General features: G+C 39.3%; 3 protein-coding genes across 5 annotated transcripts in view; 2 read left to right on the top strand and 1 right to left on the bottom strand.

Moving 5' to 3' along the window:
• wdpcp (WD repeat containing planar cell polarity effector) overlaps window positions 1-3,597 on the bottom strand; it is a 78,280-nt gene extending 74,683 nt beyond the window's left edge. For both annotated transcript variants that reach the window (XM_073481536.1, XM_073481537.1), the window contains exon 1: window positions 3,251-3,597. The gene's annotated coding sequence lies outside the window, so the exon portion shown is untranslated. The remainder of the gene's footprint in view (window positions 1-3,250) is intronic.
• A 316-nt stretch (window positions 3,598-3,913) lies between these two features.
• Window positions 3,914-10,402, top strand: mdh1ab (malate dehydrogenase 1Ab, NAD (soluble)). The gene is made up of 9 exons (XM_073481542.1): window positions 3,914-3,976; window positions 4,471-4,569; window positions 5,065-5,161; window positions 7,419-7,594; window positions 7,789-7,911; window positions 8,064-8,240; window positions 8,567-8,680; window positions 9,403-9,492; window positions 9,632-10,402. The coding sequence occupies exons 1-9, from the start codon at window positions 3,974-3,976 to the stop codon at window positions 9,752-9,754; spliced, it is 1,002 nt and encodes a 333-aa protein (XP_073337643.1). The 5' UTR covers window positions 3,914-3,973; the 3' UTR covers window positions 9,755-10,402.
• Window positions 10,403-11,982: 1,580 nt separating this feature from the next.
• ugp2b (UDP-glucose pyrophosphorylase 2b) overlaps window positions 11,983-22,216 on the top strand; it is a 37,719-nt gene continuing 27,485 nt past the window's right edge. Inside the window, exons 1-3 of one of the 2 annotated variants that reach the window (XM_073481539.1) lie at window positions 11,983-12,475; window positions 17,163-17,290; window positions 19,954-20,061. In XM_073481539.1, coding sequence (XP_073337640.1) covers window positions 17,192-17,290; window positions 19,954-20,061 — 207 coding nt within the window. In that variant the 5' untranslated portion in view covers window positions 11,983-12,475; window positions 17,163-17,191. Of the gene's footprint in view, window positions 12,476-12,733; window positions 13,432-17,162; window positions 17,291-19,953; window positions 20,062-22,216 lie in introns of those variants that run through there. The other variant, XM_073481538.1, reaches the window with a different exon arrangement.

Raw genomic sequence — 22,216 nt, 5'->3', positions numbered from 1 at the left:
TGTAACTTAGTTGCATGGGGAAAAATCACCACAAGCAAAACACGATTACTGTTCAAGTGACACTACTTAGATTACCGTTAACCATTGTCAGGAGGAGACCAATGTTCCTTCACATATCTGGACAGTGGATAAAAAGTTTAACTCACTCACACTAGATCGTGAAAAGAAGTAGATGACGGCATATTTCAAGACCCTCCAGATCATTACCCATGACATACAGGATTATGCCAGCCAACAGACAGCTGTGAGCACCTGTTTGTCCCATTACCACACCCATGACAGACACAAACATATAACACATTGGGGCAAAAAATGTAACTGGATCTGAGAGGAACACTGCCAGGCTGTGGCAGCTGCTTCAAACAGCTCTGAATAAGGCTTTCACACACAGAGCCTTTTGAGTAGGGAAGCGTCCGTGTCAGCCCCTGTCACTGGCAGGTGGAGACATGAAAAGCAAGGACAGTTTGGGGCTTTGGATGGAGAACTGGAGGCGGTTGAGTACATTTTGTTCTATTAATTTGAGAGAGAACAAAGGTGATGTTGAACAAAAAATAAAATATTATGATATGAGAAACCTCTCACATGGCAGAAACTGAGAGTGGAAATGTTGAACTGTTTTTATTGCAGATGTCTTAATGGCACAAAAGTCATTTTGTGGGCATACTTAATGGTATTTTAGAGTTTGTAACTTCCTGGAAAACAACAAAAATTGTTGATGACTCATCCTGCACTCTGGGGCTGATATTAATTTTCTTCCAATAAATGCTTTCTTAATTTTTATGTATAAAACGAATGAGGCAGCCAGAGCAGAATCTATCTAGGAACTGGGCCTGCTGGATTACTGTACAAAAACAAATTTATAACTTGTGCAAAAAACAACTTTATTCACTGATATGTGTAAAACTGGATCACATTTTTCATGAAGAAAGTATTTCCTCTTTTTGAGGAATTGAATTTCTAACGAGATGAACAATAAAATTGTACTTGGATATTTGGATAACTTTGCAAAACAATCCCATCATATCCTAAAATAAATTAAATGCCACAAGGATGTAGAGGATATGTAGTTAATTTGTGTTAGTGATGTTGTATTGATTAACTTGCCAAATTCCCTGCAAAAGGTCGGAGGTCAGAGACACCTAGTGAACAACAGCCCAGCTACTTATTGATCACGGGCCCCTAAGCTCCACTGTGTGTCTCAAGACATCACAGACTCCAGCTGTCCACTAAACAATAAGTCAATATGTCAAAGATTTCTTTTTTTAATCCAACCCATAGTTAAATATAGTAAGTGTGTGCCTTTGTAACATAGCTGGTTTCCCAATGGTTCACTTTAAAAAATGTATGCCTGTTCAAGAAACAAGAAACTAAGAAGTAAAGAATTTAAACTCTTGAGTTGTTGAATTTGGACTTTAATGTGACAATATGATTATGTTTTAGGTATGACTATTGGCAGCATCAGAAATTGCTGAATCTGAAGCGTGGGTACATTGTCTGACATTTTATGAAAACTCTCTCAACAAACAAAGGAACCTGATTGGCCTTCGACTCCTCAGAAACAGTTAAATTTAACATCAACATGAACTTCATGGTAAACACATGGACCCATGAGTTCATTGTAAGCTTATCAGAGAACAGGATGTCTTTGTGCTATTCATATCCAGACAACAACACGACCATCATATGATACTTTGATCCACAGATACAAAGCATATGCAAAATAGTAGAGATACAGACTGAATGCCTTAGGTGTTACTTTCACTGCACCACAAACATAAACTGTGTCATAATGGAATTCAAGCAAAATCTTATATATGGCACAATTTGCTGATGATAACACCTCACGATATACTGCTCAATGTAACTTTCACCAGGAGAGTCCCAGTTTTCATTGTCCTCCCCTGGTTTCCTCCCAAAGTCACAAGTCTCTTGGATTTCTTCTGATTTGGGACTACGTTTCTCCTCTCCAAGTTATCATGGACTTTTTCTGGCACTGTACAGTATCCAGTCTAATGTATGTTGCACTTCATCCTCCTCAGTGATAGAGAGATGGGCAGAGAAATGGACAAGGGAAAGAAATACTCAGCAAATATCAGAATTCCTGAACACGGGGATTCCTGTTTCTTATGCAGAAGGTTGTAAAGGAACGGGGCCATGTAGCACTGATGTCAATCACCATCTAGAAGCTGACAGATATAGGGCAGTGGTGTGCACAGACTCTCTAAGGGGCAGGGGCAAAAAAATTAATGAATGAAAACTGATGAATGTCAGAGATTCACGCAATTTAGAGGGGGAAATTGTTCTTCATTACTGAGAATAAAAAGTAACAATATTTAACTGAAAATGCTGTTGCAGTACACTTATTATTTTGTCATTTTCATTCTTTAAAACTCACCAGAATGGAAATGGAGTCTCGGAAACATATTTTTTTTCTGGGGAGGACACTAGACCCCACTTTCGTTTCAAAATCCTCCTATTATTGAGGTCTCAAGGTCGGCAAGTACATCATTTTGTGAGCATTTCTGTCTACAAATAACCCAAAATATTGTGTCTAATGTACAGACATTACAAAAGTCAGAAAATGACACCGACACTTGAGAAGAATCTGTTTCAACCATATTATCATTTGGTACAGTGTTCTTACTAAGCAGACAGCCAGCCAAGCCAGCCTACAGTGAGACCATAGTCAAGACGCCAGCCAGGTGTAACACCACCTCCTCAGCTTTTTGTTCAAGTCATGTAATGAGGCTGTAATGAGGCCATGAAATATTGATAACCAAGCTCACCTAACACAGGGCCTCTATAGGTGTGCTCTCAAGTCAAACAAGATAGCAGAAAGAAACACTTTACGCCTCCGTTAGTGAAGAGCCAAGGATTGGGAGAATACTTCGAACAGGATGATAATCTCAAACTCTTGATGTGCAAACACATTTTGTGATGCATGCAGTGCATTATTTAGCCAACATGTCCAGGGTATAAATCACAATTTAGCAATGATGAAACAAGGAAAAGATACTGGAAGTTTTTCAGTTAGTAAGGTTTTGATAAAATGCTTTGTTCAGTCTTTTCTTGTGCAACTGGGAAGACCAAATGTCTGGGTGATATTGAGCTTTTCAAAAACTTCAAGCATGCCTTTAAATGAATTCAAGACAGGTAAATCTAGCATTCTCACACACACATGCAAAAGTGGAGGGTGAAAGACAGACAGAGAGGTGGAGAAAGATGAGCCAGGTTACTACCATCAACTTACCTTGACTATTTCAGTGACGAAAACTTTTCGTGCTTTCTCCTGGTCTGCTCAGCTTTAGTGGTTTTTGAACTTAACAAAACTTAAAGCATGCCTTTCACTGCAAACATTTACAGCTAGCTAGCTAGCATGTTCGTTTTAGTTTGACATGTGAACGCCAGTCGCGCTAGTTAGCATTGTACAAACTTAAACCTGCTTTGCACTGAAAGCGTTTACATTTAGCGAGTTTCATTTCATACGGATAACTCATGCTAACGCCTTTAGTCGCTCTTCTGTCGGTTCATCTAATTACACATGTTGGTTTCCTAACGAGAAGCTAAGCTAAAGCAGTTAACGAGCTGTAATCTCGATGCTAGCTGGCTCTCTGCTGCCGCTGGGTACCGGTCGCTAGGCAACAGCAAGCGGTACTTTAAAAGGCTATGCTAACCAGCTAGCTCGTTAGCTCGCTCCAGCTCCAGCTGCTAGCGATAACCTGTACTGTACAGCCGAGGTAATAGTAGTAATAATCCAGAGAGACGTTTTGTGATATAACCTGTTGCGCCTAGTTTGTTCGTTTCGATAAAGGACAACGTTAACTATGAAAAACTACAACTACCAGTACTTCCTGGATTGTCACTCTGCCGTAAAACGGCGAGGAGTGTCGTGATCGACTGAGGATTTATATAGGAGTGCCGTCCGGGTTGAGCGAGAAGTGGGAGGGAGCCTGCACAAGCTATCGTGTCAAGCATGGTGAGTATAGCCAGACCATATATAGGTTATTCCCTTTTCAGTAATGGATTGTAACATAGTTATTCCAATTGGTAACAACAACTCTTAAAGTTTTTGCCAAGTTCGTCAAAGTTTTGTAGTCATTGTGACTGTAGATGTATATGTCGTGGCATAACGACACCAACCCCTCAGTGCTCAAAAGTTTATTTCATTTAAAACCTGTCACAGCTACCGTATGTTGGTCATTTTGGGGTATTGAATGAATGCTGTTGTAGTGTGTTGTAATGATGGCGATGAACTTGATAACCTATAAGTATATCCTTGTTTTGTTATGTAACAGGCAGGCACACAGTCTATTTTTGAACTGACCCTTCTGCTTTTGTAGATCCTGTTGACAAGAATAGACACACCCCACGTGTGCCGGACAATTAAAGTGTCACTTTCATACCTGTCCTCTTAGTGAAATCAATTCTCATAGTGCTAACAGCATTGTTGTTTTGCCTTGTGTCTTGCAGTCTGAGCCTATTAGAGTTCTGGTGACCGGCGCTGCTGGGCAGATTGCCTATTCCCTGTTGTTCAGCATTGCCAAGGGAGATGTCTTTGGCAAAGATCAGGTAAAGAAGGGCTTTTTTGTCTTGCTCACATAACACACTCAGTTCCTTTTATCTCATTAGGAAGTGTAAGGGCAGCGTCACTAGACTTATACAGGATACGGAAGAGCTGTATCTCACACGTATATCACAGGTTTTCCAGGTCAAATCTAGGGGTGACATTGAACACGGCCCTGTGGGAAATCTGATCAGTTTGCACTTGCTCGTGCATGTGCCTCGGACGAGCCAGGATTGCCCTTCAAGTCAATGAAACGGATCTTGTGCCAAGAGTCTTAGGCCACCTTTAAAGCCACTTGATCCATTTGGCACAGGCCGTAGTCACTGAGCCACATGGCTTAGGCCTTCACACTCTGTTCCCTGAGACAACTAAGTCCCCCACTGTCACGTCTTTATTATGCATGCGAATTATGATTGAGGTGCATTTACATTCAGTTCAGCATGTTTTATTCATTTCATACCATTCATTCCTCCTCCTCCTCCTCCTCCTCCTCCTCTCAGCCAGTCGTCTTGCTCCTCTTGGACATTACGCCCATGTTGCCAGTCCTGGAGGGTGTTGTCATGGAGCTGCAGGACTGTGCCCTCCCACTTCTGAGAGGTAACTATTTAAGAGTGGAAAATACTTTAAAATAAGATGACAAATTGTCTGTATACATTATCAATAAACTGGCATCAAATAGCAGTTTTAGACTTTTTTTGTAGAAGCTGTCTGAAGTTAAATTGAATTATTATAGATTAAAGATGGGGTTTTTTTTCTTCGTATTTTTGTTTTAAAAATCTGTATTTTCTAGAAGGTCTGCCTTTTGTCAGTTTATAGCTTTTTCTTCTCTTTTAATATCAGCACACACGCACACATGTTTTTGTGTTTTTGCAGTACACACACTGTCTGTGATCCTGAATCAATTCATAATGAAGTGTGTAATGTGTTTTTTATTATAATGTATATTACATAACCATTTAGGGCTCTAATTCTGTTTATTTACACATATGAATGTATTTCAGATGATTGTCTTGTAAACTCAGTTATCCTTCTCTGGTAGCTGTAGCTCTGGCCTTTGTCCTAAGCATGTGCCATCATCATGCCAGCATGTTTTGCAGTTTTGAGCTTTCTGTAGCCTCTAAATGTCAATGGGGCAGCAAGTGTTATAATGAGATGCAGGGGGAAAGATGTAGTGGACAGTTTTGTTTAAAGTGCTTTAGATTCTGCATTGTTGGTCCTAGGGATGAATGAATCTCTACATGGACAGTGTAAATGTAATGATCTGCGCATTGCTACAGAGCAAACACACACTTTTAATGGAACAAGCCAGGAATGTATTATTAAGCATCTGAAAATCCATTCTATGGCTCTTTTTACACAAAGTGTGTGATTTGGCCACAACATCAAGGACTACACATGCATGATAACATTTAATTGAAATGATTGAATATGGACAAACACAATCATAGTTGCTGCAATCAATAAATGTTGCAGCTGTACTTTATCTCCTTGTTTTAAGTTCATTTTACATTATAAGATCCTGTTTTTTTTGGCACAGGCACAGTTTTGTAGATGGATTGGAGCTGCAGGTTTTTTGAATCGGTCGATATCATTGAAGAATCCTGTGGTTATTTGAAATCAAGACTCTACTTATATCTATTTCTACACTTGCAGAAAATCAATCACCACCTGCTGGCAACTAACAGCTTCAGACAACTCTCCTAAATGTTGGAGAAGACGGATAGATTTTCCCTGTTTTGGAAATGAGCTCAAATGCTTTTACTCATACATGCGTCACTTTAAGAATTTTAAGACCGTCAGGACTTTTCGGTCCTTTAATTTCCCTCTCTGAGACACTCGATAAATATGCGGGTTGGTTTCCATGAGGTTTCTGGTGTCATCACTGTAACGCTGTCATGATGTCTGTCGTGAGGCGCCATTATGTGGCATCTCCATTGTGACCTGGAATTTTTCCTTTGAATTGGTGCTGTCCTTTGCTTTGTTTGGACAGGGGCTGTGAGAGGCCCCTGTATTAACAACTGTGCTGCAAAGACAACGCTTCATGCACTGAGATGAGTCTAGCCTTATGGTACAACACTGGTCACTCATGGGATACGTCCAAAATACATCTCCCAAAATTGTGTATGATTTAGAAAGTATGAAACAATTAGATCACATGGACAGATGAGACTTAAGCATTGTGCTTTATGTATTCTGATGTGATTCTTTTGGAGACTGTATGAACAAGTCTATTGTTCACATGATCTTTTCACAGGAATGATACCTGAGAAAATGTTTCTGTATTACTGTGGAGACAGCCAAGAGACAGCGTTGATAAGAGCTCATCGGTTACGGAAAAGATCCTTTTGAACAAACACAACCTTGTTCATCCCAGCATTTGGGGATTTGCCCAAAAAATATATTGGAGATTGTAGAATGTTATTGTAATACATGTTAAATTTATAATTTCATTTTCAAATGAAAATTAAACACAGAAGAACACAAATTATGTCCATTTAAGGGAAAGTTAGTAAAATCAAAACTTTCGCTCCGCCTTTTTCATGCATCTTCTTCAAACCCTTCTGGTTGAAAATCTCTCAATTTTTCAGAAAGACGCTGGTGTTATCAATGTTGCTCTTTTTCAGGCAGCAAATCATGTATTAGATATGGCAGGAATTGTTACCCGTCACCATGGTAACCAAGACGAAGTCTTGCTCTGGCTGCATCTGTCTATCCTAACCTTTTGTAAGCCTGGAACTATTACAACAGCGACAGTAAAGTCCATCTGTTTGAGGAAATGAATCATATACACGCTATACGATATCAACATTACAACCGGCACCAGTAATAATGAATTCACTCCATCTTTCCGCAGAGATTGTCCCCACTGACAAGGAGGAAGTGGCCTTCAAGGACCTGGATGCTGCCATCTTGGTGGGCTCCATGCCCAGGAGGGACGGCATGGAGAGGAAGGACCTGCTTAAAGCCAACGTGGCCATCTTCAAGAGCCAGGGCACCGCCCTGGAGAAGTACGCCAAGAAGACCGTCAAGGTAATGACACAGGATTTAGTTTAGAGACATGCACAGATGTGCAAATTTACATCTACCCCACTGCTTTGCTACTTGTGTTGAAGGCTGTTGAGTGAATGTGCCAAGGAAGCACATTGGACCCTCAATGAATCTTTTACAAAGATGAGTTTATGTTGTTATATCAGTTCTGTTTTGTGTTCATATGTGTGTTTCAGGTGCTGGTTGTGGGAAACCCTGCCAACACCAACTGTCTGATTGCAGCCAAGTCTGCTCCCTCCATTCCCAAAGAGAACTTCTCCTGCCTCACCCGTCTGGACCACAACAGGGCTCGCTCTCAGGTGTGCTCTTTTGGACTCTCTTTTGTACTTACAGTTCTATTCACACCTGCACTTGTACAAATTAGACTCGCAGACTTGTAGCTGCCACATTTGTCTGAGCTGATCTTGGAACCTGAATTTGCTTTTTTTCCTTTTATAATCCGGTCCTGTAGGTGGCGATGCGCTGTGGCGTTCCTGCCACCCATGTGAGGAATGTGATCATCTGGGGCAACCACTCGTCCACCCAGTACCCAGATGTGCATCATTGTGTGGTCAACATGTCTGGTAGCGAGCTCGGCTGCTTTGAGGCAGTCAAAGATGATGCCTGGCTCAAAGGAGAGTTCATCACTGTGAGTTAATGAGGATTCACTGTAATCTGTTGGACTGTGACATTTATACAGTGGTCTTCTTTTAACCACTCAAAAATGACAATTTACAGGTCTGCTAAAATATTTGAAATCACACAAGTGGTCAAAATAATTTCACATTTTATGGATATTTCTTGCTGCTGAAGAGATTCCAGCCTTCAGCCTTTATCACAAAACCTTCACAACTAAACTGAAACTAGCTGCACAACTCAATAACAGAAGATAACACTGTATGCAAGGTTCTCCTGCCCACATTCCCACTGACTGCAGCTGCATTTTCATGTAACGGTCCATGTTCTTTCACGCAGACAGTGCAGCAGAGAGGTGCTGCAGTCATCAAGGCCAGGAAGCTGTCCAGTGCCATGTCTGCAGCCAAGGCCATCTGTGACCACATGAGAGACATCTGGACAGGCACCACCGAGGTAAACCCCATATATAATTTATATTACAGTTGATGTGGGAATAAGTTCCCGTTGATGCATTTTCTCAAGAATAAAAAAACTGCCTGCATAACCTTCATTTTTGTGATATGGTGAGGTGACAATGAAAAATAAGGTGAGATATACTTTAAGATAGTAGCAGTCAATGCTTATTATGATTTCAATAATTGTTAGTATCACTTGCACTGTTTGTGGACCTCAAAGTTAACAAGAGTTGATAAAGGGTGTACCAACATCTTTGGCTTACTATCAAAGTAAAAATCAGGTTTGTGCACACAATTTCAATTTCCCAAATCATAAATACATAATAGAGCTGCAACGGTAATAATTGTTCAAGTCATTTTTCAAGCAAAAATGTCAAACATTTGTTGGTTCCAGCCGCTTAAAGGTAAAGATTTGTTGCTTTTCTCTGTCATTTATAACGGTTATTGAAGAGTCTTTGGCATTTGTACTCCCACAAAAAGAGGGTATTTGCATATTTATGTATTTCTGCTCATACAAGAGTTTTTAGTCGTGAGTCTACAGACTTTTATGTACCTGGCCTCAAGCATTTGTGGCTCAGAAATAAGATACAGTCCATGTTTGTACTTCTGATGTTCTTTTAGTTGGAAGAAGGTAAAAGGAAGTTTTGTTTCTGGTATTTCTGAATAAGTAACATTGTATCTGAAATCCAGTTTTAACCAGTTTCTCCTGTTTCTTTTCAGGGAGACTTCATCTCCATGGGTGTTTACTCATCTGGCAACTCATATGGAGTCCCAGGTGACCTCATCTACTCATTCCCTGTCCAGATCAAGGTGAGACTGATCTGACCTTTTATTCCCTCCTCTAGCAGCTTAGTTTATTTTGAAATCAAGTAATAATGTAGCAATAAACGACACTGTTTGCCCTAGAGCTCCAAAAAACAAAACTTATGAAAATATGCTGTTTCCTCAGGACAAGAGCTGGAAGATCGTAGATGGCCTGGCCATCAACGGCTTTTCTCAGACAAAGATGGACGCCACAGCAGCAGAGCTGATCGAGGAGAGAGACACAGCTGTGGCTTTCCTGGGAGTATGACTAGACCCTTCAAAGCTACCCGACCAGCACTTAGACAGCCCCAAAACTCCAGACTCACGCCTGTGATAAAGCACTCCACCGACCCCAACGGCATTACTCTATATGTGTGTATGTGTGTGTGTATGTGTGAGAGAGCGACAGAGTGAGTGAGTGAGTGAGTAAGTCAGTGCTTATGAGTGTAAAATTGGATTTATACTTGTGTAAAAATGTACAGCAGCTATGGAGAGTTCTCAAAGCTGTTGGTGATTGTTGTTAGTGAAGACAACATTATACAAATTAAAGAAAAGCTCAGTCATTTTCAGTATCGCCAGGCAAATCCATTTGCACTGTCAATCACAGAGTGAATAAAGAAGGTGACCAGGTTTACTTTGGCTTTAAGTGATTTAAATACCTGACATTAGTCTCCTTTTCAGTTAAGAGACTCTTACATCAGGGCGGCTGCACACTGACGCACAAGTATAACTCCACCTTAAGTATACAGTAAATACTGAAAGTACACAACATACGTTACCAGCTGTTCTACAATAATCTTTCTCTGGGGGGTGAGTGAAACATGGATGGTTGTTACATATAGTCAATGATGCATTAAGTCCTATCACACTGGAACGGATAACTTTTAAAGCTGAAACAATAAAAAATGAAACACTGTGCAGGGGATTTTGTGATTGTTTTTCATTTGTTTTCCAAGTGAGTGTGTTACTACCAGGGCCTAGGGGAAACCCTGGCGCAACATGAAAATGAGACTCCCCTCCCATCCCCCAAACACCACCAGCAGCAAAGCAATTTAAAGGATTTAACCAAAAACACATTTAGCACACAAACAGACATGCTGCTAGTCTGGCTGAGAGAGGAGAGCCCACGGGAACTGGAAGAGCTGGCCTTTAAACTCCAGGCTTTGAGGCAGGAACTAATCAGCTCCCTGGACAACCTACAATCACTCAAACACACCTGCAACCAATCACACACACTCAGGTAACAGAGAGGGTTATTTAAGCAGACAGACAATAGAAACGTATATACGACCTCTGGGGTCGTAACAGAGTGTCATATTGCAAGTAAACAATTATAATATATATAATATGCAGTGCCATTTCTGCAGCTGCCACACTTAAAAGGTTTAGGTGTCATATGCAAGCTGGGCACTTTCTGTGTGGATGCTCCCTCTGTGTCTGCGTGGGCTTCCTCCTACAGTCCAACAGTAGCATATTAGGTGAAGTGGCAACGTGTGACTGTGACTGTTTTTCTGTATCAGCCCAGTGATAGATGAAAAGACTAAATTTGAGACTCCCTGCAGAAAAATATGTCTTAAGACTACACTGCAGTTTTAATTATTATCAATACAATGTAACAGTGATGGACTAAGTACATTTACTCAAGTATTGAGATACAATTTTGAGGTACTTGTGTATTTCACCTTTTATGATACTTTATACTTTCATTCTACTCCATTTTTGGAGACAAATACTGTACTTTTCACCCCACTACATTTATTTGATAACTTTGGTTATCTTACACACTGCATGCTGCTTTTAACACAATATCTTTACTTTTATTTAAGTATGACTTTTGGGTACTTTTTTTTTTTTTTTACAACAAATACAAGAGTGAGGACCTGCCATACAGAAAGGCTCCGGTCCTTAAACAAACCTGCATTAGATATGTAGGGATAGATGGGCAACTGGTCAAACCAGGTATGCTGGGTGGAGGGGGGTTTAGCAGTAGTCTTTGAGTATCAGTGTAAGATGTTTATCTGAAGCTTATAAGACAGTAATGAGGAGTAAGTCAATACTGTCTTTCCCAGCAGGGATTACAGTTTTATTTTAGACATTGTGGGAAAAATCTGATTTGGATTGTCGTTCATTTAAGCAACAAAACTGTGCATCACAATGGTGACTGTTTAAAATACACCAAGGATGTGGTTACACAAAATTAAGACGTTGTACTGCAGAAACTGAGATACAGTGCAATGTCAAAGTTTCACCAGGCAGGGGCAGTATATCCTTGTTTTTAACTACCGAGCAGGACGAGGAATGATTTCCAGTATTTAACATTTGTAATTTCTTAAATTCACAATGTGTCTTTGCTGATAAAAACAAGGATGTGTCATTAAAAGGAATAAATAACCAAAACCAAACACTATTTTTTACATTTTGCATTTTGAATGCTGCCTAGCCAGTTTGATAATACTGGTTATAATGCATGTATATTTAAAATATTAACTGGTTCTTTCAAACTATTACAAATACAGAAGTATTTAGTGTAGTAATAAATACTAGTAATTTAGTGAAGTAGTAGTGTTTCCTATTTACACATTTTGGAGCATTCTTTAACCCGGAAATGCCAGAAACCGTAACTCACGTAGCACAATTCTATTGGCTGTTAAAGTTGCGTCACAGGAAAAGCGGCTTTTTCATTGGCTGCCATCCTCCTCCAACGTTTTCATTCGCCCCCCTCCAGGAATGCCTCTGTAGTGTAAAATATCTTAAAACTAATCACCTTATCTAAGTTCCTTATATTTACCTTTTGTAAGTTTTATGCAGCGGTTTCGAAAAAGAAACAGAAGCCCGGTGTTTTAAGGTGAAAACTCGTTAAAAAAAACAAAACACGTATTGTGTGTACCCCGCTGTGTGTCTCGTCTGCGGGATCGCTGTGGTCCTTCAGACCCGCAGGACCAGGCCGACCCCATCGACTTTTCTTCCGCCAGCATCCTACAGTCACACAGTAAGACAAATTGTTTTAAAATCTGAAAGCGTTTATCACTTTTTCCCTTTTTGACATTATCCCATTTCTCAAGCGAGATGTGTTGAGGGGGTCGTATCTTCAGGTTAGCGAACGGGCGGGTTCCTCTTTTTGGACATTTATTGTCGAAAACGGCCGTTTTCTTCCTCGCGTTGTGTTCACGGTACCACCGGACACTCGAGCTCTCTTCACGTTGTATTTTATGTTCCTCAAGTAAAGCATTGGTTGTGTTCACTGTCTCTCGGGTACACGCCGTCCTCTCTGTCCATCCATCCATCCATCAGCCATTCATTTCCGCAGCCCTCCAAACGTCTGAAGTTGCCCGTCAGGCAGGTCATCTTATTGGACTCACTCGTGTGTGTGTCACCGGTGAATCATTGATGGGTTACGAGCGGACTGGGTGTAAAAAAAAAAAAAAAAAAAATAGGGTGACTGAAAATCACCATAAGGTAATAAAAATGAAGGCAGTGGGCGAGGCAGAAGAAAAACACGAGCAGAGGTTGAGAGTCACAGCTAGGATTTGTGACGTGGTTTACAGTATTGGGGCTGGAAAATGAGCGGCGAGCAATAAAAAAAAAACATCCAGCTCGATCCGAACCAGGATCGTGTTCAGGGACGTTTGGCTGCCATCCAGAGCGATAAGTGGGATCTGATACATGTGTGTGCTTCTTTCTGCTCTTTGACGAGGACGTGAGGAGGCAGCCAGGACGTGTCATCCTCCAGAGACTCCTCAGTTGTGAATGGACTTAAAGGCTTGAACGCGTCTAATGAATGATCAGTTGGCTTTTAGGGGTACATGAAGGAAACTTGTGTGTTCATTTAAGGGATGTGTGATCAGTTTGCCCTGTGGAGTATTTAATTTGAAGCTCTGTTTTGGGATTTATCTTATTATTTTTGGTCGAGACTTGGCTGCAGAAACATGGCACTTTATGTAGAAGGTAAGTGGCGATGAAGAGGGTGCATTTAACTTTAATAAGCTTAGATGTACAGGTAAATGAAACAGTGGGTGTAAAGGACCATGTCTGTGTTTTTCACATTAATGCCAATCAATTCCAGAGTCAACTACAGTGGCTTTTAATCATTTCAGTAAACTGTTTAAATCAAATGACTAGAGGACAATTGATCGAATAATCGACTAGTTGTCAGCTGTTAAATTAAGTTGATCATTAACTATTTTGTCAACCGGTTAACTCTTTGATTCCAGCTTCTGAAGTGTGAATATTTTCTGGTTTCTTTCCTATGATATGATGATATCTTTGAGTTGTGGACAAAATGAGACGTTTGAGCACATCATCTTGGGCTTTTTAAACCATTTTCGGACATTTTATTGAGCAAACAACAACTTGTTTAAGCTTAACTTCTCGATTAAGTTGATTAACCGAGAATACATTGACAATTAAATAATAATTTTAATAATAATTTATAAGATTTATATAGCACCTTTTACAGACACCAGTCACAAAGTGTTTCACAGTTAAACAAAGTAAAAATAGAATAAAAACAACAAATAGATAAAAATTCAGAATGAAAAGGGAACGTTCTTACTGCTTTGCCTCACAGACTGACTGATCAGTCACATGTGACAACTATGCTGGGTTTCACTTCTCTCGTAGTTCTTATTTACATGTTTCCTTGCCAACTACATACTGTTATCTCGCAATGCAAGAAAGACACTTTCCTTGTGTACTCGAACATAATTACCACGTCAGACCTGGCTGATTATATTTACTTATTTGTGACTGACTCACTGATTGAAGTTCTGGTAAAAGATATCAAGTGTATTCACTTGTTGTAGTTTACTCCTCTGGTATGTCATTAATCAGCAACACCTCTGTATTTTTGTCTCTACGTTTCCCGTTACATGTCCTGTCTAATAAGCAGCCAGTCAGCCGGTAACTTTGCCTCTGCTGCCATGAATACAGCACTCTTGACAAACACTACCTGCCATTCAGTGTGCCGATGACTCTTGAGCTCTTTTTTGGGCACAGTTGCAGATTATAGTCAAAGTTTTTTTTGGTTGCTTTTAAGTCTTTAGGACCTCCAAAGGATGGCTGGTTATCTGCCAATTCGACTTGCTACTTAAAGACATGATAAGATGATTTGCTAAGTTAAGCAACTGACCGACAGTAATTTTGATAATTAGTTAATAATCTCAATTATAGCCAGACCGATACTTCATCTTCGGAGCAGATGCTGATAACGTTATTAGGGAGTAAATAATTTCTGATATCGATATATCAGCCAATATTCTTAGAACATGTACATAAATACACGGTTTTGCAATGATCCCTAAAATATGTTGTCAAACAAAGTATGTATAAGTATAAGTATGTAATGGAGGCAGGTTATTTTACAATCTCATGATAAACTTTATGGCTCCAAATGACTTCATCGCACCGTGAACAACAAGTTCACTGAGAATTTACACCGATACTGATATATCTGTGATGGGCAGTGATGAAATGTAACCAAGTACATTTACACAAGTACTGTTCTTGAGTACAATTTTGAGGTACTTGTACTTTGCTTGAGTATTTCCAATTTCAGCTACTTAATACTTCCACTCCACTACATTTTGGAGGCAATATTATACTTTTTAGCTTCCACAATCTAGGAAATTGTGATGGGCATTTGTCAAAACATCAGTGTGTTAACTAAAAACTAAAAAAACACTTTATCTATTAAGCAAATGATTAATGGATACAGCTTGCATGCTATCCTTAATCTGTTTATTATGAGTCATCTTGGCACATCAGTTGGATGGCAGATGTTTATCTGCCCTTCATGACGAACAGTGACAGTAAGGTATCATAAAATCTAAAGACTTTACTGAACATTAACCACATGTTTAACCAGAGATTTTGAAACACTCATATACTGTAAATCCATCCTATTTCCTTCTGCTGTCACATTCCACCAGAAAGCTTTGTTTCCTGTTGTTGTATTTTATCTGTGAGCCAAATACAATGAAGGTCACTCTGGTTAGCTCACTGTGCTAATCTGCTAACCAATGAGAAGAATGCTGATAGACAGACTTTTCAATGGCGTGCTAGGGGCAACTTTACGGTAGCATCAGAAGTTGCCCCTAGCACGCCATTGAAAATGATTTCGACCCGAAAACGAAAATACGGCCAATCTTAAAAGTGGCTTTTTCGTCGTAATTATGCTTTTACACGAAGGTTTGACTCAGGTACCTTCACAAAAAAAGCCTAGGTTGCATTTTGGCGAGAGTTTCACTTTAAGCGCTTTAGGTATCACCAAACACAGACCCAAATGGTTAATTTGGTCACATTTTTGTGTATCACACCCCCAAAGCCTCATGTGCTTTACAACTTGGTTATTCCTCTTAGATGAATGTGCGTCAGGTTGTTCTTTGTCAGCAGTAAAATAGTTTGGCCCGAGGTACTCGTGCCGGGTGACAGTAAAAATAATGAGGCTCAGAAAATTGTTTTGTTTACAGGTATAATTGCACTACTTTAGTCTAATTGGTCGTGTTTGTACAGCTGTGGTGGTAACTACAGAGCTGTGAAATGTTTGTTTTCACTCGCTTTAATTTGTATTATCGCCCGAATGATACTGAATATTAATAATTGACACTTCTGGTATAAATACATTAATTGGTTAAAGCTACTTGGGGTTTTATTTTTCCTTTTTTCTTGAGTATATTATATTTCTGTGTTATGCAGAAAGGGCATTGTTGCTCATGATAACAGGTACTAAAATGATTCCATATAAATACCTTCGACCTATTGCATCATCATGGATTGTAAGAATGAAAGCAACGCTCTCACGTCAGTACTTTATTTCCTGCAATCGAGTAATACATAAACTGACACAAATACTTCAGTACTACAGTATACATACTGCAACATCTCAAATTTAGATGATAAGTTAGGGCTATTGAAAACTTCATTAAAGGTTTTGTTTTTTATCTTGTAAAGGTGGTGTAAGTTACGTAATGAGTGACTCATTCAGGGCTGCCACTGGGGATTATTTTTAACATTGATTAATCTCACGATTAATTTATCAAGTATGTAAAATAGATTAATTGCTTGGTCCATAAAATATGAGGAAACAATGAAAAAGCTGATTGCAATATCCTAGACAACAAGCTGAAATCATAAATTGTCTTGCTTTGTCCAATCAAAAGTCCAAAAAAACCCCAAAATATTACATTTTCAATCGTGAAAACCAGGGAAAAGTAGCAAATAAATAAACATTTAAAAGGCCAGAACCATAAAATATTTTGCCATTTTTGCTTGAAAAATAATCGACCATCAAATAGTTGCCAATAATGTTTTTGCTGATGGACTCTTTACAGCTTTAGACTCAGTTTTCTCTGCTAATAGAAGGAAAGGAATAAAGGAATATTTATTTTTGATTTGGAAAAATTCAGAAATAAACAAACAGACAAGTACTAAAACCTTTTGGAGGGGCCACTTGACTTGCCTAATTTAGGGATTCGACTTAACTTGACCAAGAAAAAATGACGTGGGACTTGCTTGAGACTTGGACCATTTGACTAGAGTTACATGTCTGGTTTGAGTCAATAAAGGGAGTCGAGTTGGAGAAAGGGAGTCATTCTGAGGATCCAGGATATGTAAAAATTCAAATATGTCGCAACAGTTAAAAACCACGTCCCCCATCTTCCCCTGTCTCGCCCGCCCAGGTCTGAGTAAAGGAGTGGCCAAAGGAGGGATGGCTCAGTTCCAGGAAATGATGCGGCAGCAGCTGGAGAGTTCCATGCACACGGAGCTGGAGAAACTTCTGAACACTTCCACAGGCGCTGAGAAAGAGGTACACTCATACAAACTCTCTCTGTCTCCCTCCCTCTGTTTCTCCTCCACCATCTGGATGTGATTACAGGGTGGCTGGGTCACTCACGAACACTGGGAAAACACAAAAGTGACACATACTGTAGCACGGTGCCAATGAGGGTTCCACCTACGTAATGCAGACACAGACATACGTAAAGTTTACGTCACCAAATTGCAGTATAGGCGAGGTTTTTAAGCAAACATTCATCTGTTTCATCAGACTATGTCATGATATAGTGCGTCATTAGAGAGCCCAACTGAGACCCTGTAGATTTGTCTTATTGGCCCAAAATAAAATCTGGTTTTGGGAGTGGACACATCTCAGCCCACAGCAGCTAATTAATCAGAAATGAGTAAACTGTCTCCTAAATGGCAGCAAAAAGCCAAACTGAATATCATTTAATCTGTCTCCTTTAGTTTATGTGTACACACACACACACACACACACACACACACACACACACACACAGTACAAACACACAGGGATTGGCAGTTGCCTCTTTCAGATATTGACCAGGCACCCTCAGACTTCCAGGAGTCACAAAAGATGAAACGATGCACATAAAATAAAAAGTCAGTCAGTCAATACGGGTGTGTCTGTAACTTCATACACTCATTAAAGGTTGTTCACAAAAAAGCTGTTGTACTTGCACTTATAGTTATGGAAATGTAAAAGCATACACATACATACTGAGCTGTAGAGTACACACACTCTCTTAGTTACAAACTGGGCAGGTCTCCAGTGCAAATAGATGCCAAAGTGAACGTGAAGCAGACCACTCACATGGTTATTTATTTTGCTTAACCCCCAGGACTAGAGAGGCGAAGTCATTCCCCTTCCCGTGGACCATCATGGGGCACTGATTTCAGAAAATATATGTACAATAGTAGCGAATGGCGAGAGAGAAATACATTGTGCCATGAATTAGACATATGATGTTTGTCAAAAGATACATTTTTAACGCGAGAAGTCGCAGTTTGTCATAAAACTAATAAAATATAAGACTGTGAAAAGATGTTATTAGAAAGATTGCACAGCCAATAGTGACGTCGTCTCGTTGAGCGCTCACCAAAACCCATAAATGAAACCTTGTGGAGCCGGTCCCAAACACTAGCTAACTCATAAAACTGACTAACTCTCCTTTCGCTGTCAGTATGGCCAGACCTTGTTAAAACTTCTTCTGTACTGAGCTGACGGCCATGTTGAAGTTCACTGAGCGGTTTCACACAAAACTAAGTGGTATTTATGACAACTCTGACTTTCTTGACTTTTAAAATTATCTTTCAAATTGACAAACATCGTATGGGTGATTCATGGCTCAATTCAAACGGGATCAAAAAATTCCCCAAATTCCCCATGTTCCTCCCCATTGACTGCTGTACAGTTTATGGGGGCACACTGGAAGAGGCGCCAGATTCTCTTCTGTTTATAATACACATTATAGATACATTTTTGTCATTCCTCAAGACCTTAAACAACATTTTAAATGTCTTTATCATTAACCTATCTTCTTTTTGTCATTTTTCTTTTTTTGCACAATGATATTAAAACTAATAAGATACAAAGGCAGAAAAGGCTTCACTGGATCCAAATCACTAAATAATGGAGATAAGATTTTATAAAAAACATATTAAAGTGGTTTATAAAAATCATCTCAATTCAAAATACAATGGAGGGAAACAAAAAACTGTACATTATAACACGTCTTTTTTTAAAATGACCAAACATCTGTCGGAAACTTTCACAAAGTCGTACATCACATCCTACCTACCTTTGTATTGTACTCATACAAATGTTATGATCTTTTTGAAAACATTAGGTTAATACACATAAACCCAGTTATCACTATCAATGTATATCTCATGTAGCATAGAGACAAAACAAGATTAAGTGGTAAGATTTTGCTGCAGAATGAACTGGTAGCTTTAGTATATGTCACAGAAAAAAGGACTACATAATCACATTTAACCAGTTCTTGAATGATGATGATCAAAGTTATAATTGCTGATGAAACAAGTAATGCTCGTTCAGCAGCATCACATTTTGCTTTGTGCGTCCATTACATTGTTTCATTCGTCACTCAGTAAACATACTGTACATGTTTCACTTCAGCAAGCAGAGGTTTAACCTGTAATTACACATAACCAAACCCACAGTTTACATTTGAGGCTTTCAGCTGACTGTTTCATTCTTTATCACTATCCAAAAGTGAAGCAATACAAGTTTCATTTCCTCGATAACCAGCTCCGTTATAAGGAACTTTGGGTGAGGGGTCATAAAGTAAAAGGAATATAAAATAAGAGCTAAGATTTTTCCCAACTTTGTGATTGAAATCTGCAGTGGGATCAATGAATGCTCATCTCATCTCATCTCATCTCAATGAAAATGAGATCAATGAATGCAAAAATCTTAATAATTTATCTGAATTTTAAAAAAGAAGAGTGATTCACAGACTTCTGCGTAAGCTGAGCAGTGTTTTTCTGGAAGTTTGTTCTGCTGCCTTCAGTTAGAGAAAGTTGGTAGATAATTGGTCCACTTTGAGAAGCAATTACCCCATTTTTCTTTCACATTTTCTGGACAAGTGAATTAGGACTTAAGTCAAAGCAGAATAAAGGTTCAAACTAAGTTCTTGTGTTTTTCAGGTCTCCAGGAAAGACTTTGAGGGCTTCACAAATCTTTTCCACAGATTTCTGCAGGTGAAGGGTCCATCGGTGGAGTGGCTCAAGATACAAAGACCTCCGGAAGACTCGGTAAGTCTAGTTTGTGGATGGTGTTTTGTTAATCTCTGTGTTTCTAAAATCTATATAAAATGTAAGGATTAAGCCAAGAGCACACACACACAATCTTTTGTGTAGTCTTGTCAGGAGAACACTAAGCCAGAGGCAATCAAAAATACACCAAGAAGTGATTAACATTCAATAGAAAACAGGAATAATCTTCGACCAATGGGTTGTGTTTGTGGAGGCGTGTTGCTACGGATACATGTAAGATGATGCAACACGGTCCAGGAAGTCCAATTTGAGTAATTTGTTTTGAAATCTGAAGGTTTATCAGACGATTTATACGACTCAGGGAAGTTTCCACTGTGACAGTCGTCATATCCTTGATTTTAATGATTACAAGACAAACAGTAGACAGAATGACTCTGTTCGGATCTAAAAAGTGATTATCTGTAATCTGTGCCTGCATGTATTTGTTTGATCAATGCACAGTGTTTTCCTAGAGGCCGAAGTTACATGTTTTTGTGGAATTTTATGCAGGAGCCCACTGCGCCTTACATTGTAGTGGATATGGAGGCTGTATTTTGCCGGTTGATGTTTTTGAGCTATAGAAAATGTCTTATTACTTTAATTATTCTTACATAAATGTAAACCAATTGCGTCATCAGTCCACACAATCAGATACAACCTTTTATTTGAAAATGTTCAACATTACAACACTTTTGTCTTGTCTTGTCCTTGGTGGCTACAGATGCGGTGCACTGAGCAGCTTCAAAATCAAAATGAAAGCATTCATATGCAAGTTTTCACCTTGAGTTAGCGGTGGGTTTTTAGTCACACACTCAGATGATCAAACTCCCGTCCCAGTAACTGTCAGTCATCATGACAGGCTGTCATGAAACAGCTTTGAGCTGAAGCTGAGGCATAAAACAAGATGACGCCAAACGCTGTTCACTGTGAAAAATGAAATAATGCTCATCCATTACTTTTGAAATTCTCTGCCACATTTTTAACCACTTCCTCTTGTTTTCCTTTCCATAAAGAGTGGCAGGGATGACATGTTTTTGTAGGCTGACAAAAGATCGCTAGAGATAAAGATACGTGAGGCTATAAATTAAATACATCGTGATCGCATGACTTCACAGTCAACACCACTAAGCCTCTTACTACACAATACGAGTATACTCATCTTACTATAACTGATCAATCTACAAGTTGTGAGGTTAGAGTAAGAATAGTTTGCAACTAAAGTGCGGCTGTAAAGCTGTACCAGTGAGTGGATGCGTCCCCGTCTGATGACATGTTTTATGTCCCCGACAACTTCTTCGTCTCATTAAGCCGCTCGTTAGCAACCACCTTTTTAAAGACATGTAAACACTTGAAAAGTGTGGTTTTTCCTGGAGTGTTTTATGCTGTTGAACAAAACATGCAAATATCTTAAGCTTGCGTAAACCACAGACCTTGTTACAATTAACTGAAAAACCACTCAAAAAAATGATTGACGAGGAACCATAAGTGCAAAAATGCTAACTTACTTCCTGGATGTAGGACTCATTCCTGCGGCACTGTATTGCATGTTGCTTGACTTCGTACAGTACAATTATACAGTACGTACTCTGGCTACTTACTCCGCCAACACCCACAGCAATTAACATACAGAACATATTTGATCTTTTTAAGTTGCACCAATAGTCTGAAAGGAAGTTGTTACCAGTTCCTGCTTTGCAGAGCAGAAGCACCAGAAATTCCTGTCTGAAGTTAATTTGTCTGTAATTTTAACTGTCCTGTCAGGACATTAGTTACCTTCTACCACGTAAGTAATTATAAGTATTAAAAAAGGTGGGGTGTTATGTAAAAGGATTTTTTTTCTTTTTGGAATAATGGCTCCTTACATTCCCATTCAAAGTCATCTTTTTGTCATTAAGGCCCATCGATTGCTTGACTCTTGTTTCTGGGATTGACTCAGACAAACAAAACTGTAAATCATTCGTCTGCTTTATGGTGCACTATACAGTAAATCACTTAGGCAGTCCATTGTAAATTATAATTTCGGAGTCTTCTTATAGGAGTGCAAACTAGAATCTACTTAAATGTGGACAGAAGGGTTTGAACTTTTTATCCCACTCATCAAGGTGTAAAATGGCGGATTAGCTGATACCCGAGTAGTATCAGTGTCAGTGTCACT

This window comes from Pagrus major, chromosome 15, assembly GCF_040436345.1.
Source record: "Pagrus major chromosome 15, Pma_NU_1.0".
In the NCBI taxonomy this organism is placed as follows: Eukaryota; Metazoa; Chordata; class Actinopteri; order Spariformes; family Sparidae; genus Pagrus; species Pagrus major.
This window is presented reverse-complemented; position numbering and strand designations above follow the sequence as displayed.

Excerpts from the sequence above, each read along its gene's own strand:
- mdh1ab (XM_073481542.1), top strand. Across the intron at positions 7,595-7,788 it reads ACGCCAAGAAGACCGTCAAG|GTGCTGGTTGTGGGAAACCC; the intron begins GTAATGACACAG and ends TGTGTGTTTCAG. Across the intron at positions 9,493-9,631 it reads CATTCCCTGTCCAGATCAAG|GACAAGAGCTGGAAGATCGT; the intron begins GTGAGACTGATC and ends CTGTTTCCTCAG.